Source organism: Hyperolius riggenbachi, chromosome 8 (genome assembly GCF_040937935.1).
Source record: "Hyperolius riggenbachi isolate aHypRig1 chromosome 8, aHypRig1.pri, whole genome shotgun sequence".
In the NCBI taxonomy this organism is placed as follows: domain Eukaryota; kingdom Metazoa; phylum Chordata; class Amphibia; order Anura; family Hyperoliidae; genus Hyperolius; species Hyperolius riggenbachi.
In genome coordinates this window covers 235,808,983-235,825,737 of record NC_090653.1, presented here as the reverse complement: position 1 = coordinate 235,825,737, position 16,755 = coordinate 235,808,983, and the positions used below count along the sequence as shown (strand labels likewise).

Here is a 16,755-nt window from a genome sequence, read left to right as displayed (position 1 = left end):
AAAAGGTCTGATCTGATTTCCAATCGTTTCTCTGATCGATTCTGTACAGAAGTGATTAGAAAATCGATCATAAAAATGATCGTTAATCAGATCAGACCGGTTGGAAATTATTTATGCAACCCAGAATCAGATAGGAAGTTGCATGGTTTATACCAGGCATTATGGGGTCATTGACCAAACACTGCAAGAAAACCAGTTGAAGGATTTTCTCTAGCCTATCAAATGCTTGTTCTTTTATTCTGCAGCGCAGCCATATTAACCATTTCTTGCCCATATCTAGGGATGGTCGGAAATGCTGATTTCCAATTCTGTGGGAATTCCAATTACCGAAAATGCCGATTTCCGATACCGATTTTCGTGGAAAGGGGGTTTTTTTTGTCATTATTGTTACTAAAGCTATGTAATTTAACCACTTTACCCCCGCGCGTACGTATTTCTCCGCCCCTTTTTCCATCCTTTAAAAACCAGGGACGGAGAAACACGTACTTTCCGCGTTCCCGACGCTGCCCGCGCTCCCGCTCGTAAACACGCCGCCCGCCGCTAGTAAAACCGCCGCCGCCCGCTCGCCCAGAGATCAATGAACGGGAAAATCCATTCCCGTTCGTTGATCTAAGCCCCGCAATGATCAGCTGCTCTCCTATGGGCAGCGCGATCATTGTGAGAAAAAACTCACGTGTCCATGCTCATTATACTTCCTCCAAGCTTCCGGAAGGAAGCTTGGAGGTCGCATTAAAACAAAAAGTTACTGTGGCCATCTTGTGGCCAAATAGTAAACTACACCCTAACATTTTTTAACATACAAATAAATGACTTTTAACACATAAAATTAACTCATTACCTCCCACACTCCCCATTTTTTTTTTTTTTTGTAATTAAAAAAAAATTAAAAAATTTACAATTAAAAAAAATACATAAATAGTTACCTTAGGGACTGAACTTTTTAAATATTTATGTCAAGAGGGTATAACACTGTTACTTTATAAACTATGGGCTTGTAATTAGGGATGGACGCAAAACTGAAAAAAATGCACCTTTATTTCCAAATAAAATATTGGCGCCAAACATTGTGATAGGGACATAATTTAAATGGTTTTATAACCGGGACAAAAGGGCAAATACGTTTCATGGGTTTTAATTACAGTAGCATGCATTATTTAAAAACTATAATGGCCGAAAACTGAAAAATAATTATTTTTTCCCCCACATTTTTCCTATTTTCCCATTAAAACACATTTAGAAAAAAATAATTCTTGGCATAATGTCCCACCTAAAGAAAGCCTAATTGGTGGCGAAAAAAACAAGATATAGTTCATTTCATTGCGATAAGTAATAATAAAGTTATAGACGAATGAATGGAAGGAGCGCTGAAAGGTGAAAATTGCTCTGGTGGTCAGGGGGTAAAACCCCTCAGTGGTGAAGTGGTTAAAACATTGTTTTTCTGCTTCTATTTTATTTTGCAGATGTCTGCTATCATGCGGACATCCTTGATACACTACCGAATTCTCTGATTGCCTAATTACCTCTAAGATGGAAGCATTGGACCAATCACAAGCTGCAGAATTTTTCCACATTTCTAGGTAAGCCTCCGCTATCTCTGATTGGTCCAATATCTCAGAGTATTTCTGAGTCTTGTGATTGGCCTAAAATTTCCAATCAAAAGACTTGAAATTTAGAAATACTTGTTAGTACTGGTCTAATCAGAGAATGCGGTTGTAAGATCCGCTGTGTCTGGTCAGCGGCGGAATGCAGAGACTCGGGCTGCAGCTCTGCCTTCCGGGTCTCGGCAAGCCACTGACATCAGTGGAACGCAGGAGGCTTCTCAGTTCCCATTGGATATTTATTTATTGTATTTATAGCAGTGTGGGTGCGGACGGCTCTCCCCGGCGCTGGCCACGCTTGGGGGAGTCGCCTGCGTCACCCAGCCTCCCCCCTGCGAGGTGCCGCTGTGGTTCCCAGGCAGTGAGAGCGCCTGGGACCCCGCGGTCCCCCCGGTTATATGGGGGCATTGGGAAGCCTCCCCGTGGTGGTCCTGGATAGTGCTATTGTAGCATGAACTAATTCCCGCAGGGCGACCGCTTTGCGGCATTGGTTTTTGACCCTGCATAAGTCGGCATGCGAAAGTGAATGCATATTTGCATAAGCATTGCCTCATCAATAGCCAATTAGGCCAAATTTGCTTAGCCAGTTATGTCAGGTGTTCACTTGGGGTTTAATGCACACATTTAATTCTCTGTGTAGTGATGCCTTAATCCTCCACTTGAAGAACTACCAAAAGGTAATCAGGGGGGGAAAAATCATCCTTTCTATCACAAGAGATTGCAAATGCAGTTAACAAACCAGCCCAACTGTTTTGCACAGTGGATAAACTCTGCAGCCCGGCATGTTAAAAACTTAATATCCAGTCTTAAAAGGACCTCTGTGACCAATTTGCCCATTTCTTCTCAGACAAAGTCTCCGCTATAAGGTCCACCATCCAACTTACAGCATCTGAGCTTAATATAGAGCCATAGACCATTAGCAGAGACAAGTGTAACACCTTGGTCAAACTTCAAAGAAATTGATGAAGAAGTCACATCAAGCACCCTCCTTCACCTCCGCCAAACTACCTGTGACCTGGATCCTGGCCCAACAAAGTTCATGTTGAACTGCACCGACCTGTTTGTACCGGTATTCCTCAAGATTGTGAACTGTTCCTTACAATCAGGGATATTTCCTGCTTTACTGAAGGAAGCAATCATCAGGTCTCTCCTCAAAAAACCCTCCCTGGACCCAGATGCAATGACCAGCTACAGACCTGTCTGAGACAGGCTGTCTCTAACCTTCCCTTTCTGGGTAAGCTAATTGAAAAAGCTGTATATCTCCAGCTAGAAGCCAAAATCCTACAAAACAACAGTTATGACCCATTCCAGTCTGGTTTCAGGAAGCATCACAGCACTGAAACTGCCCTCATCCAAATATGCAACCACCTGCTGATGGCAAGAGACAGAGGAGAGTGCTCCATCCTCATACTGCTAGACCTCTCTGCAGCCTTTGATACAGTTACATCTTGATAAACAGGCTACAGGAATACTGCGGCATTGATGGCATAGTTATTCAGTGGTTCCAATCTTTCTTGAGTGGCAGAACCCAAAAAGTGTCTATGGGGCCCTTCCTGTCCACCTCTGCACCACTTAAGTATGGGGTGCCCCAGGGCTCAATCCTTTCTCCCCTGCTTTCCACGATTTACATGTTACCGCTTGGAAAACGAATCCAAAAACATGGCCTGACATACCACTGCTATGCGGACGACACCCAACTATATCTTTCCTTCAAGCCTGGTGTGACAGACCCAACTCTAACTATAAACTCCTGCTTACGTGAACAACAGCAATGGATGAGTGACAACTGGCTGAAACTAAATGCAGACAAAACTGGAGTCCTTCTGATAGGAGGGCAGCACATGACAACAAAACAACTTAACTTGCAGTCTTCACCACTGGGAATAGGAGGCACGGATCTACACAGCTCTGATCATGTGCGTAACCTGGGAGTTCTAATTGATGGGGATTTAAACTTCAGAACTCACATCTCTGCTGTGGTGAAATCATCCTATTTTCACCTTAAAGGATACCACAACTGACATGTGGCATAATGAGATAGACATGTGCATGTACAGTGCCTAGCACACAAATAACTATGCTGTGTTCCTTTTTTTCTTTCTCTGCCTGAAAAAGGTAAATATCAGGTATGTAAGTGGCTGACTCAGTCCTGACTCAGACAGGAAGTGACTACAGTGTGACCCTCACTGATAAGAAATTCCCCTTTTTTTAATCTCTTTCTTGCTCTCAGAAGCCATTTTATGCTAGGAAAGTGTTTTATAGTTGGAATTTCTTATCAGTGAAGGTCACACTGTAGTCACTTCCTGTCTGAGTCAGGACTGAGTCAGCCACTTACATACCTGATATTTACCTTTTTCAGGCAGAGAAAGAAAAAAAGGAACACAGCATAGTTATTTGTGTGCTAGGCACTGTACATACCCATGTCTATCTCATTCTGCCTCATGTCAGTTGTGGTATCCTTCAAAGAGACACTGAAGCAAGAATAAATATCGCTTCAGAGCTTATATTCAGCAGGGGCATGTGTGCCCCTGCTAAAACGCCGCTATCCCGCGGCTAAACGGGGGTCCCTTACCTCCCAAATCCCCCCCTGCAAAATCCGCAACCAACTTGGTCGTAGATTTTGCTGCTGTTGAGGCAGGGCTACCGGCTGCAGCCCTGCCTCTCAGCGACGTCTATCAGCGGCGCATCGCCGCCTCTCCCCCGCCCCTCTTAGCGAAGGAAGACTGAGAGGGGCGGGGGAGAGGCGGAGATACGCGCTGATAGACGCGCATGGAGGCAGGGCTGCGGCCATTAGCCCTTCCTCACCAGGAAGAGATCCCCGGGACTCCACGAGGGGATTTGGGAGGTAAGGAACCCCCGTTTTAGCCGCGGGATAGCGGCGTTTTAGCAGGGGCACACATGTCCCTTCTGAATATAAGCTCTGAAGCGAGATTTATTCTCGCTTCAGAGTCTCTTTAAGAACATCGCAAAAATCAAGCACCTCATCCCCCCAGAAGATCTACCAACCTTAGTTCATGCCTTCATTACCTCCCGACTGGATTACTGCAATGCTCTCTACACTGGCCTTCCAAAAAAGGACTTGTACCGCCTAGAGATGATACAGAATACTGCTGCCAGACTGCTAACCAACCAACCCCGTCACTGCCACATAACGCCAGTCCTGCACTCCCTACACTGATTACTTATAGAATGGAGGGTCCTATTCAAGATCGGCATACTGACATTTAAATCACTGAATAATCTGGGCCCTGGATACATGAAAAAAAATGTTGCAGCTGTGTAGCAATCCCCGCATTTTCAGATCCACAGGTTCTAATAATCTAGTCATACCCAGAGTTCACTTGGAAACTTTTGGTCCCAGAGCCTTCTGTCATGCTGCCCCTACGCTTTGGAACTCCTTACCTCAACAGATCAGGACAGCTCCATCCTTGGACGTGTTTAAATCCAGACTAAAAACCCACCTGTTCAGTTTGGCATCTGCAGAAATATAACTTTTGTTGTGTGAATACTTCATCCTACTGCCAATTACTGAATCTGAGAGAGCCTAAGTGCTTTGAGTCCTATGGGAGAAAAGCGCCATAGAAATGTTATTGTATTGTATAACAGCCAAGATGGCAGCCGTGATTTTAAAATTGAAACCGAACGAAACCTATTTGGTGTAGAATGGTGATTAAGGCATCAAATGAAAGAGGGCAGCACAAGCTACAGAAAGGCACGCATCTTTAAGTACTTTGCAGTACTGGTCGGAGTCTTAAAGGCAGGCCCATGAGAGCTGCTCGGAGTCCCTTTAACCTCTGCTGGATTCCTGCTGCCAACCTTGACTTGTACCTTGATTGCGCTTTGCCTTGCCCCCTGAACTGACCTTTGGTTGAACAAGGATTCGCATGAACTCTGCCTGATCTGACTTCGGCTTGCCCTGACTACGCTACTTCTAGGAAAGTTACTATCTAGACTCTCACTATCACAAGGAGCTCCTGGCCTATCTGCCACTTGATTCTATCGCCTGGATAGCTGCATCCACTAGGCCTCAGGTCTTGCATATTATATATATATTTACATACATATATATATATATTGTGCCCATACTGCATTGCCAGGAATGATCAGGTCCCGTCTGGTGGTTTAGCTATCTGTCAGACTGTATGCTACATCTACCTGCAGGGTGTATTGTAGTATTGTGTTAGGCAGGAATTTGCACAGGTGTTACGGGCTGGGCTCTAGGTCAGTCATATGGGCATACAGTCTGAACCGTGGTTATTGACCAGACAAGCCTGACAGCTGTAGTTTACAGCGGAAATCAGAATACCACAGAAATTTAAGACCAATCACAAGGCTCGTATACTACCGAGTTTTACAGAGTCTTGTGATTAGCCTACAATTTCCACTGTATTATGATTTCCACAAAATTCTGCAGCCTGTGATTGGTCCAATGTTTTTGAGATCTGTGATTGGGCTAAAATTTCAGAGTTGCAGTTATGTGGAATTTCCACAGAATCACTCACCTAAGGAGAGGGAAGGTTCTGGGTCCCATAGAAACTTCCTTTTTCTCTCCTGGTTGTCGTTCCTGTCAGGGCCGGCTCTAGCGTGGGGCAAGAGGGGGCATCGCCCCCTTAAATAATTACTCTGCCCCCTCAAACAGGTGGGGTGGCAGCGTAGAGAGAAGAGGGAGCAATGGGAACTGCGGTGGGGAAGGGGGACGTCCCCTCTCTCACTCCCGCCTCCAGATATCAGCAGCTGGCAGCGGCAACAGAAACTTCCTCTCTTCCCAGCGCGGGAGAGCGAGAGATCTGTGCGCCGCTACTCTGGTCTAGACTAGACCAGAGTAGTGGCACACAGATCTCTGTCCTACACTAGGAAGAGAGGAAGTGTTCTACCGCCACTGCCAGCCACCGGCCGCTCATATCTGGAGTGGGGAGCGAGAGAGCTAGAGCCCCAAGGTGAGGGAAGGGGGGGAGGGGGAAACGCTGCCCCTTCCCCACCGCTGTGCCCATCGCTCCCTCTTCTCACCGCTGCCACTCCACCTGGGGACATCTATACACCTGGCTATACTGGGAGTCGGGACACGGTAAGTCCTGACCACATATACTGGGGACACCTACTGTATACACCTGGCTATACTGGGGACACCTACAGACCTAGCTACATAGACTGGGGACATCTATACCCCTGGCTACATATACTGGGGTCACCTATACACCTGGCTACATACTGTATACTGGGGACATACTCACCTGGCTACATATACTGGGGACATACACACCTGGCTACATATACTGGGGACATATACACCTGGCTACATATACTGGGGACAACTATACGTGCATTTACTGGGGAAACGCTGTCTGTCATTACGTGCATTTACTGGTGAAAGGCTGTCTCTCATTACGTGCATTTGCTGGGGAAACGCTGTCTGTCATTATGTGCATTTACTTCATATTTTTTTATGTAACTACATTAGCTGGTATAACTACATTACAGTTAGCTCCGCCCACATGATGTCATGACCACGCCCATTTCCTCGTCCATTATGCCTCCTACCCATTTTTTGACTGCCCCCTCATATGTGCCTGTCTAGAACCGACTCTGGTTCCTGTGCTGGCTCCCCCGATCGGTTGGAGACTGTTCTCTGCCGTTAGAGGCTTTGGAAGTCTTTGGGTGCCCGAATGCTCCCGAAGACGGGCCGCTCTGTACTGCGCATGCACGAGTGACCTCTCTCGCGCACGCACAGTATGGAGTAGCCATCTTCGGGAGCACTTGGGCTAACCTAAGACTTCCACAGCCTCTCGCGGTGGAAGATTTGAATCGGGGATCCAGCGCTGGAACTTAGGGACCGTGAGAGGAAAGGGAAGGCTCATTAGGAGCCAAAGCCTTCCCTTTCTTTAGGTAAGTATCTTTTGTTTCTCTGGTTTTTTTTTTAAATTAACTTCAGATTCACTTTAATACACAGCACCCAAGATTACTGTGTCTCTGGACAGCTAACATCACAGGGCATTGGTCAGCAGCCTTGTTAAATGAACCCCTGACCCCTATGATGACAAAAACAGTAATAAAGAACAAAATATAAAAAAAAACACCTCTATCAACATTTTTTTTATTGAAAATTAAAATGTTCCCCCAATGTCCCAAAGAGGCCATTTTGGGGAGAAAACCCCTGGCTATCGCCTCTCATTATTTTAACCTTTTCAGTACCAGCCGTCTCTGGCCCCTTAAAGGAAAATTGAAGAGAGAAGTATATGGAGGCTGCAATATTTATTTCCTTAAACAATACCAGTTGCCTGGCTGTCCTGCTGATCCATTTGGTTGCAGTAGTGTCTGAATCACACACCTGAAACAAGCACGTGGATAATCTTGTCAGATTTGACAAGAACCTCAGAAAACATCTGATCTGCCGCATGCTTGTTCAGGTTCTATGCCTAAAAGTATTGGAGGTAGAGGATCAGCAGGATAGCCAGGCAATTGGTATTGCTTAAAAGGCAATACATATGGCAGCTTCTATATACCTCTCCTTTCAGAGACTTTTTTTTTTTTTTTTTTTAATGGATAACAGAGAATTCCATTGATCACAGTGGACAAATGGGACGCAGGAGAGGAGAGAAAGATTGAGGAGTAGACTACACAGCAGGTAAGTATGACATGTATGCAGGGGCGTAGCAATAGGGGTTGCAGAGGTTGCGACCGCATCGGGGCCCTTGGGTCAGAGGGGCCCCAAAGGGTCCACTCTCTATCACAGTATTAGCTCTCTATTGGTCCTGTGCTTGTCATAATCACTTCTATAGATGCTTTGAATAGTAGTAATCCTTAACAAACTGTTCCCCATCCCCTTCTTGCACCTCTGACACTGTAGTTGCCATTGGTAGGTTTTGGTGCGCCGTATAAATTATTACGTATAGAGTGCTTGGGGGGCCCCCATTGTAAAACTTGCATCGGGGCCCACAGCTCCTTAGCTACGCCACTGCATGTATGGTTATTTTCACTTTATATTTTCAGTTCAGGTTCTCTTTAAATGATTGTTATAAAAGGAAGGGGGGGGATTATATACAGTGTATTGGAGTTACCCTGCAAGCTTTGCCATTTCTAGAGATAACTGAAGGCAGTGTAGTAGGCAGATTGGTGGCTTCTTCCAGCACAGTATTTCCTACTGTCCCGTGTCCCCTCACCCGTAGCTCCGCCCACTGCAGAAGCACATGTACTCCTCCAGCAGCTCACAACTCTTTCCTTTACGGCACAGCTGACCGGATTTCACCGAGCATGTCCAGGCGCAGTAAGTCTCTCAGTAATGGTCGTATTGCCGCTCTACGATATCATAACTGCATTTTAAATCCCCCTGCTCTCTGTTTTACCCCGCAGAGCACCGAAGACCAGGGAAGGGAGCCAGAAAACCCCAGGTACACCTCAGAGCAGAACTGCGTGGAAGTGCGGTGCATGATGGGAAATGTAGTTTTTTGTATTGTCTAAGAACAGCTTGGAGGCTCTAAAGAAACTACAATCCCAGCGTGCAGTGCGGCAGCACGCGTTGAAACAGCACTGAACTAAGTTATTCCTTTATATTTCTTCCTTTTATTGTATGTATTACACATACATCAACTTTCTGCTTCCCTGTGTGCAATGACAATCTGTGCTGCTGTACTACTGCCCCATGTAATAAACTCGTGCGGCCCCAAAAGATGATGGGCAGCAGGGATTGTCATCATGCACTTTCATGGGCAAAACTGGGCAAGTGCCCAGGGCACCAGAGCCTACTGCAGGGCCCTGTAAGTCCCTACCCCCACCTTAAAGGGAGTCACTATATGTGTGTGTTGCAAGTAAATGGTGGTCACAGAGCTCTCCAAATTTGTTGCAGTGTTCTCACCTGTCTAGCCAGTGCACACCTCCTCCTTCAGTGTCTTTCTGACTCCATTTCTCCCTGTGCCTTCGCTGTTCATGTGCCTCGCCGACCGGCCCGCTCATGAGGCAGGGTGAAACTTTTTTGCCTCAGGCGGCAAACTTCTAGGGGCGGCACCCGCCTGTCCGTGGGTGCGGGGGGCCGTCCGCCGAGCCGGAGGGGTAGCGGGCAGGACGGAGGTATTGGGGCTAGCGGTGGGGAGGGAGGTCGGACCCCCCCTCCCTCGCCTGGGTTCCCTGATCTGCGCTCCCCTCCAGCTGTAAATAGTTAGGAAGCAGCCGATAGTAAGAGGCACGGGCGGGGGGACTCACCTTTTCTGCGGCCCAGCGTGCGCTCCACTGACGTCACTTCCTGCAACGCCGTCCACTTACAATACAGTGGACGGCGTTGCAGGAAGTGACGTCAGTGGAGCACTTTAGCGATTTGCAAAAGTGCTGCCAGTAAATACCAGGCCTGAAGTTCATTAGACTGATAAGTATGGAAGTCTAGCTATGCAGCGGCCTATGAACTACTGCAGGAGCTGTATTCTTATCACGGCTGAGGAGTCAGTATAAAAATCATCCGACCCGGACTCCTCAGTTTATGAAACCACCGACTCCAGGTACCCAAAAATTGCTCCGACTCCACAGCCCTAATTCTGATCATGCTGGATGGGGAGCTGGGTCATGCATACATTAGAAAGACCTCCAAATATCTGCAGGGAGTCCTGTTTTGCTAAATAAATCCCCAAAACATTGTCTAAAGAAGAAAAGCCTTCCCCAATTCATGGATATATTTTCTTTCGGCTCAGATGCAACATCTAGGGGGATGGGAACAAGAAGATCTGGCAGAATCAATTAGGAATCTCTTAAATTACTGGCTGAGCTCTAAAACAATTTATGAAGCACTGGAGGGAGGTAGAGTTAATATGCTACAATCCAAAATGCCTACATTTACTCTCATGCACAAGGTATGGCATAAAGTTAGGTTCCTACAACAGGTTATTGGTTTTACAATATATACACCGGTCTGGCGAAATTATGAGCTAACGGAACTGGCAGGGTTAGATTTCGGGCAAATTTTGTGGAAAAAGCAGGGGTGGATAAATTATCAATGATATGGAATGGGGAGGGTCTTGTGTCTTTCAACTCAATTGTACAAAGGTGCTATCCTGTTCCCAGGGGGGCTTTACAATTTCAATACTTACGATTCAAGCACGCAATTAAGAAACAGGCAGAGGCATACAAGTTTAGATCTCAATCATCCCCTGTTTTAAATATGGTGGCCCAAGCAACAACCAAACAAGGCCTTATTTCTCAATGTTATCTTATGTTACTTGAGGATTTTCACCGGAAATTCCCGTTGAAATGTAGAGATATGTGGACTAAAGATATTCCGCCTATATCAGATCAGGATTGGCTGGAGGCCCTTCAGGCTATACCCCTGTTATCAGTTAATGCTACCCAAAAGTTTATGCAGCTTCAGATAATTCATAGGTCCCACTATACACCTAAACGATTATTTAAATTTGGCCTACTTCCCTCGCCAGCCTGTCCTAGATGTGCTAGAGATCACGGAGACCTGCTACACATGCTATGGAATTGTCCCAAGTTAAGAAGATACTGGAATAGTATTTTGATGGCTATAGATCAAATTTTTAATATAAAGATTCCACGTACTGAGGTGGTTTGCATGTTGGGGGCATTTGAGGACGGTACTATATCCGATCACACTAGAATTGCGATTCTAAGAGTATTATTTGTGGCTAGAAAATTGATTCTTCAGATGTGGAAAAATCCCAACCCCCCCCACCATGAATATGTGGATAGTGCAGGTAAACGCTCCTCTAAAACTGGAAAAAATTATTTACAAACATAGGGGGGCTGTGGGTAAGTTTGAAAAAATATGGTGTAATTGGCTGGCCGCAGAGGATTATGTAGATCCAGATCTTATTAGAGACCAGATCTTGGCAAATATTGGTTTATCAAGAAATTCGAATGTTAATATTAGATAAGTTATGCTCGAACTTGTTGTATCACTATGTACTTTATTCTTGATGTACGAAAGTTCCTACCTGTTACTGCCTTGTATGACTTGTAAGACCTCAATAAACTGAGTTTTGTTAATTAAAAAAAAAAAGAAGAAAAGCCTTTCATATTTCACAATTGTGGGGTGATACCAAGTCTCCATAACCATGAGTGTTTTGTAATGTTTTGAAGTACCGTAAGTGCAGCGAAAGCAAACCTATAGCGCATAGAACTATATTTGTAGTGGGAGTGCTCCCATAGCTATTGCTTGCAAAAGGGTCCATGGTACCAAGTACACTTGTTTTTAGACATATAAAATTTATTCAGACGAGAGACTTTACGAGAGATTGAAGACAAATGGGGTTCATGCTTTCTGTTCTTTCCACCAGGAGAGCCACCCACTGAATCCTGGGAAGAATGCCAAGAAAGATCCTGGCGTGCCCAACCTGTCTCACTTCAAAGAACAGGCAAGGAAAGAGGCGGAGCAGAAGAAAAAAAGGGTAAGTGTGAATGGCGTTGAAAGAAAGTTTCACTTTCATTTCAAAATTACCCCAAACCTAGACCATTGCAGCAGAAGTACCGTACATTTGCCATGCCATATTACACATCTGGACCATATTACACATCTGGAAGGCAACCACTGGTAACAGCAGACTGGAAGATATATTACTCGTCCTTTCTTGGTTGTGACTAAAGGCCGCCTGTTCATTATTTGGTTTACAGCATTGATCTTTGGCAGACTCAATCGGAGTGATCCACCAGAGATCTATGCTGTGGCTGCCTGATTGTAATTTCGATCGATTTCTGACCAAGATGTCACTTGAAATGGGGCAGTCAGGTGCGTAGCGGCAGTGATGTTTTCGTGACTGGAGGACCCTCAGCTGGTCTTGTCATCCCCATGTGAAATGTGCATCCCCCACTTACTGAACCACTGGTGTGCTCCTCCTGTGTCTTTTCTCCATGTGTTTGGGCGCCTGTACCCTGTGACCTGATTGCATTTATGCGGTCATGTAGGTGCCACGATGTACAAGTGCCCGGCAGCTATGGAAAGAAGACACAGGAGGAGCGTGGGCGGATAGGCAAGCTTATGCCCCACTGTAACATTCTGCACAGCCCGGGGAGCACCTAGATGGGGCAGGGAGCATGCAAGTGCAGAAACGGCACAGATCAGACTGAGGTGCAGCGAGCAGGCAAGTGCACTAAAATGTCATACAAATCCTCAGAAAGCTGCCAGAAGTGGTTCTTTCTGTAGTCACCCAGTGCTCAAACAACATGCAGCACATACATTGTGACCATCACCAAAGACCAAGGCAAGTATTAGAAGGTTCTTTAAAAGGAACTCCTCTAGCAATAAACAAAATGAATCCAGATTTTTTTACCAAAATGCTGGCGCTGCCTAAAAGGAGAGGGCTCCATGACTCATATATGGCACTCGTGCCCTTTAAGTCAACCCTTTTGGGAAAACACATGTACAATTATTAAAGATTGTCTGTCTTAAATATGGAGATAGACAACGCTCCTGCTGCTTTATTACTGCTAATGCTTCCTATGCCAATTCGGAAATGTAAAAAGTCCCTCTTTAGACATTTCCTGTCGGCAGCTTGTCTTACTATTCCCAAATTTTGGAAAACTACTAAAATCCCACCCATTACGGTGGCCATACACTAGTTAGATTAGCATCAGATAGATCATCAGATAGATCTCTGATCTATCTGATGTGTTTAGGAACATTTTTTACTAGGATAAGATTTCCAATAGATTTCAGTATGAAATCTATTGAAAATCGATCTGATGGCATTTTTTGCCATCAGATTTCCATTAGGTCCAATGCAAAATGATAAGCAATCTAAATAGATCGACCTAGATTTTCCAGCATGTCAGATCGATTGAAATCGATCGAAATCGGCTGCAAATCGATCGGCCGCCGCTAATCGGCTCAGTGTATGGGACCCTTTAAGGCTTGGCTTGAAGAAATGAAACATATAGAGCAGATGGAAAACTTAGAGCAAGAAACACATAGTAGACAGCTTTCCCATGCTAACTCTTGGTTGCTTTGGCACATTTATCAAGAATTTGACGAAGGCAAGAAAATGTTAGACAGCTAGAAGTAATTGGGTTAAGACTTTCGCTGAGTTATTTGGTAGCCAAATAGCAATCAATAGCATCTTATCCACTTGGTGTTCTAATTGTGGTGGAAATATTCTTTGGGATCCACCGGGAGAGAGTATTTATGTGGGTGGGGAGAGGATGTTGTTTTTGAAGGAGTAAAATCGGACCTGCATGTGTGGGGGTTTAGATCTAAGACACAGTCGAATTTCTTGCTTAGTGTATTTTTGCTTGCATCATTATGACAAATGTGTCAAAATATCTTAATACTGTTCCTTATACAGTAATTCATTGGCTGTGTATTGATTTTGAATTCTCATTTTATAATTGCTAAATACCTGTACACTTGCGGTCCTAATAAAAACTTTTAAAACAAAAAAAAAAATGTATTCTTCAAGTTAGTTTCAAGTTGGTTTAAAACTGTTACAGCAGTACTCACATCCTAAGTTCTTATGACAGGGACCCTTTGGAAATATCAAGTACAGTATATCGTGTACATACAGTACACACATAAAACTCATGCGCGGAGTAGTAGACCGATGCCGAGTCTCCAACTCCCAACCGGTTTCGGCATTCCACTGTCGTCATGGGTGATTGGAGACTGAGAGCTAAGGTCTCAGAATATATAGGGCGCTGTCACTTACATTGTGCAGAAGGATCATTCCATTACCACACGCATAATTTTGAACCACCACTGCCAGCTGATATAGGAGCTGCGTGATTGGGCGAATAGGGTCATGTACTATCGTTCATGGTAGTCTGGGCTACGTAGTTCTTACACACTACGCTTAGGCTCCTGCTGCTTTTGGTGTTGAATGGTCACATATTCGTCTAACATGCGCATGGCTTGCTGGGACTCGCAGTTCAAACGAGAACCCGGCAAGTCAATAGTTTCAATACAAAGTCACCTGGGGAGCTGACCACTGATTTTTCTTTTCCTGCAGGTAGAAGAAATGAGAGCAAACCAAAAAGCTGCAAGACAGAAAGAGATGGCAAAGAGGAGGAGCTTGGATACATTCCAGAAAGATGTATTAAGGAGGCAGAGGGAGTTCGAACAAAAGGTGATTCTTTTGAAGGCCGGATGCTGATTATATGACACTAATGTCTTTTCACACTGTCTACGCTTGCTAGGTATAACAGGGAATATTAAAGGACAACTGAAGTGAGAAGTATATGGAGGCTGCCATATTTATTTCCTTTTAAACAGTACTAGTTGCCTGGCAGCTCTGCTGATCTATTTGGTTGGAGTAGTGTCTGAATAACACCAGAAACAAGCATGCAGCTAATCTTGTCAGATCTAACAATAATGTCAGAAACACCTGATCTGCTGCATGCTTGTTAAGGGTCTATGGCTAAAAGTATTAGAGGAAAAGGATCAGCAGGATGCCAGACAACTGGTATTGCTTAACCACCCTGGCGTTCTATTGATTGCGCCAGGGTGGCGGCGCAGCAGTATTTTTTCCTTTTTTAAAATCATGTAGCTAGCCTAGCGCTAGCTACATGATTCCCGCCTCCCTGCAGCATTCCTCCCACCGCTCCGATCACCGCCGGCGATCAAGCCCATCCGGAGATCCCGTTCTGAACGGGATTTCCTTTAGGGCTTCCCCCGTCGCCATGGCGATGAACAAAATGACGTAATCGACGTCACAGGGAGTCCCGATCCACCCCTCAGCGCTGCCTGGCACTGATAGGCAAGGCTGCGCTCGGGGTGGGGGGGGTGGGGTTCTGCAAAATGCTAGCTGCGTGTTTTAAAAAAAAAATTGCAAATCGGCCCAGTAGGGCCAGAGCGGTGCACGGCGGCGGTCATGGACGAGTTGAGCTCGTCCATACCGCCAAGAAGGTTAAAAGGAAATAAATATGGCAGTCTCCATATACCTCTCACTTCAGTTGTCCTTTAACCTTCCTGGCGGTAAGCCGCGCAGGAGGTTTTCTCAGGCCCCGCTGGGCCGATTTGAGTAAATTTTTTTTTTTTTTTTGCTGAACGCAGCTAGCACTTTGCTAGCTGCGTCAGCACTTTAATCGCCGCCGCCCCGTGCCGATTCACCGCATTCCGCGTCGCAGCACAGCCCCCCCCCCCTAGACCCCTGCGCTTCCTGGCCTATCAGCGCCAGGCAGCGGCAAGGGGTGGATCGGGACTCCCTTAGACGTCATTACGTCGGTGACGTCATCCCGCCCGTCGCCATGGCGATGGGGGAAGCCCTCCAGGAAATCCCGTTCTTTGGACGGGATTTCCTGATCGCCTATCGCTGGAGGCAATCGGCGCGGCTGGGGGGATGCCGCTGAGCAGCGGCTATCATGTAGCGAGCCCTAGGCTCGCTACATGATTTTAAAAAAATTAAAAAAACGGCTGCGCTGCCCCCTGGCGGTTTTTAATATACAGCCAGGGAGGTTAATGAAATATGGTAATAAACTGTTAATATATGCTTCTTTAATGTAAAATCTCCCCGAGCTTCGGTGTGGGGTGTTTTATAGCAGGCTCAGATAGAGGGTGTTGTTTGATTCTTGCTATCATTATCATTATTATCGTTTTAAACCTTGCATGCTTCATGTTCAGAAGATGAGGTAGCCGGCATCAGTAGGAATTTAAACTCTGGGAATACACCATGCGTTTTTTCGGCAGCTAGATGGTTTGATAAGTCCCGACATGTCCAATCTTGCTTTCGATCGTTTTACCGCTCGATTTCTGATAGAAGTGAATGGAAACTGATAAGAAAAGATAAAAGAATCGAGCGGAAAAACTAATCGAAAATCGATCGAGCGCTAAATCGACTGAAAAAACGCATCGTGTGTTCCCAGCATAAGCTATGTATGTATTTGTACATGGTTTGCTTGATGTCCTGATTGTACTGTGTTTTTAACTTTTCATGTATCTATTCCCCCCACCATTTGTTTTTGTACTATGTATGGAAGATGTTGGTGCTAAATATGTATAGATAATAATAAACTGAAATGCCCTGATGGATGGCTATATAAACTGGCAGCCCCCAAAAAATAACATTAATGTGTACCTGTAGGGGAAAAAAGTGCCTCATTTCAATACTTACCTCAGGATAACCCATAGGCTTGCTCTGTCCCCCTCACCTCCACCGATCCAGCGCTGGGACCACCTGAACCTCTTCAACCAGTCCTTGTCAAAGAGTGCGCGTGGTGACGTCATTCAAAA

At 45.5% G+C, this 16,755-nt stretch overlaps 2 protein-coding genes across 3 annotated transcripts in view; one reads left to right on the top strand and one right to left on the bottom strand.

Annotated features, from left to right (window-relative positions):
• PRICKLE3 (prickle planar cell polarity protein 3) overlaps nt 1-8,967 on the bottom strand; it is a 92,260-nt gene extending 83,293 nt beyond the window's left edge. The window contains exon 1 of one of the 2 annotated variants that reach the window (XM_068248361.1): nt 8,654-8,967. The gene's annotated coding sequence lies outside the window, so the exon portion shown is untranslated. The remainder of the gene's footprint in view (nt 1-8,653) is intronic. The other variant, XM_068248362.1, reaches the window with a different exon arrangement.
• Nucleotides 8,769-16,755, top strand: part of GNL3L (G protein nucleolar 3 like) — a 34,608-nt gene continuing 26,621 nt past the window's right edge. The window contains exons 1-4 of the mRNA XM_068248365.1: nt 8,769-8,859; nt 8,946-8,983; nt 11,876-11,986; nt 14,537-14,653. Of these exons, the coding sequence (XP_068104466.1) occupies nt 8,847-8,859; nt 8,946-8,983; nt 11,876-11,986; nt 14,537-14,653 (279 nt within the window). The 5' untranslated portion in view covers nt 8,769-8,846. The remainder of the gene's footprint in view (nt 8,860-8,945; nt 8,984-11,875; nt 11,987-14,536; nt 14,654-16,755) is intronic.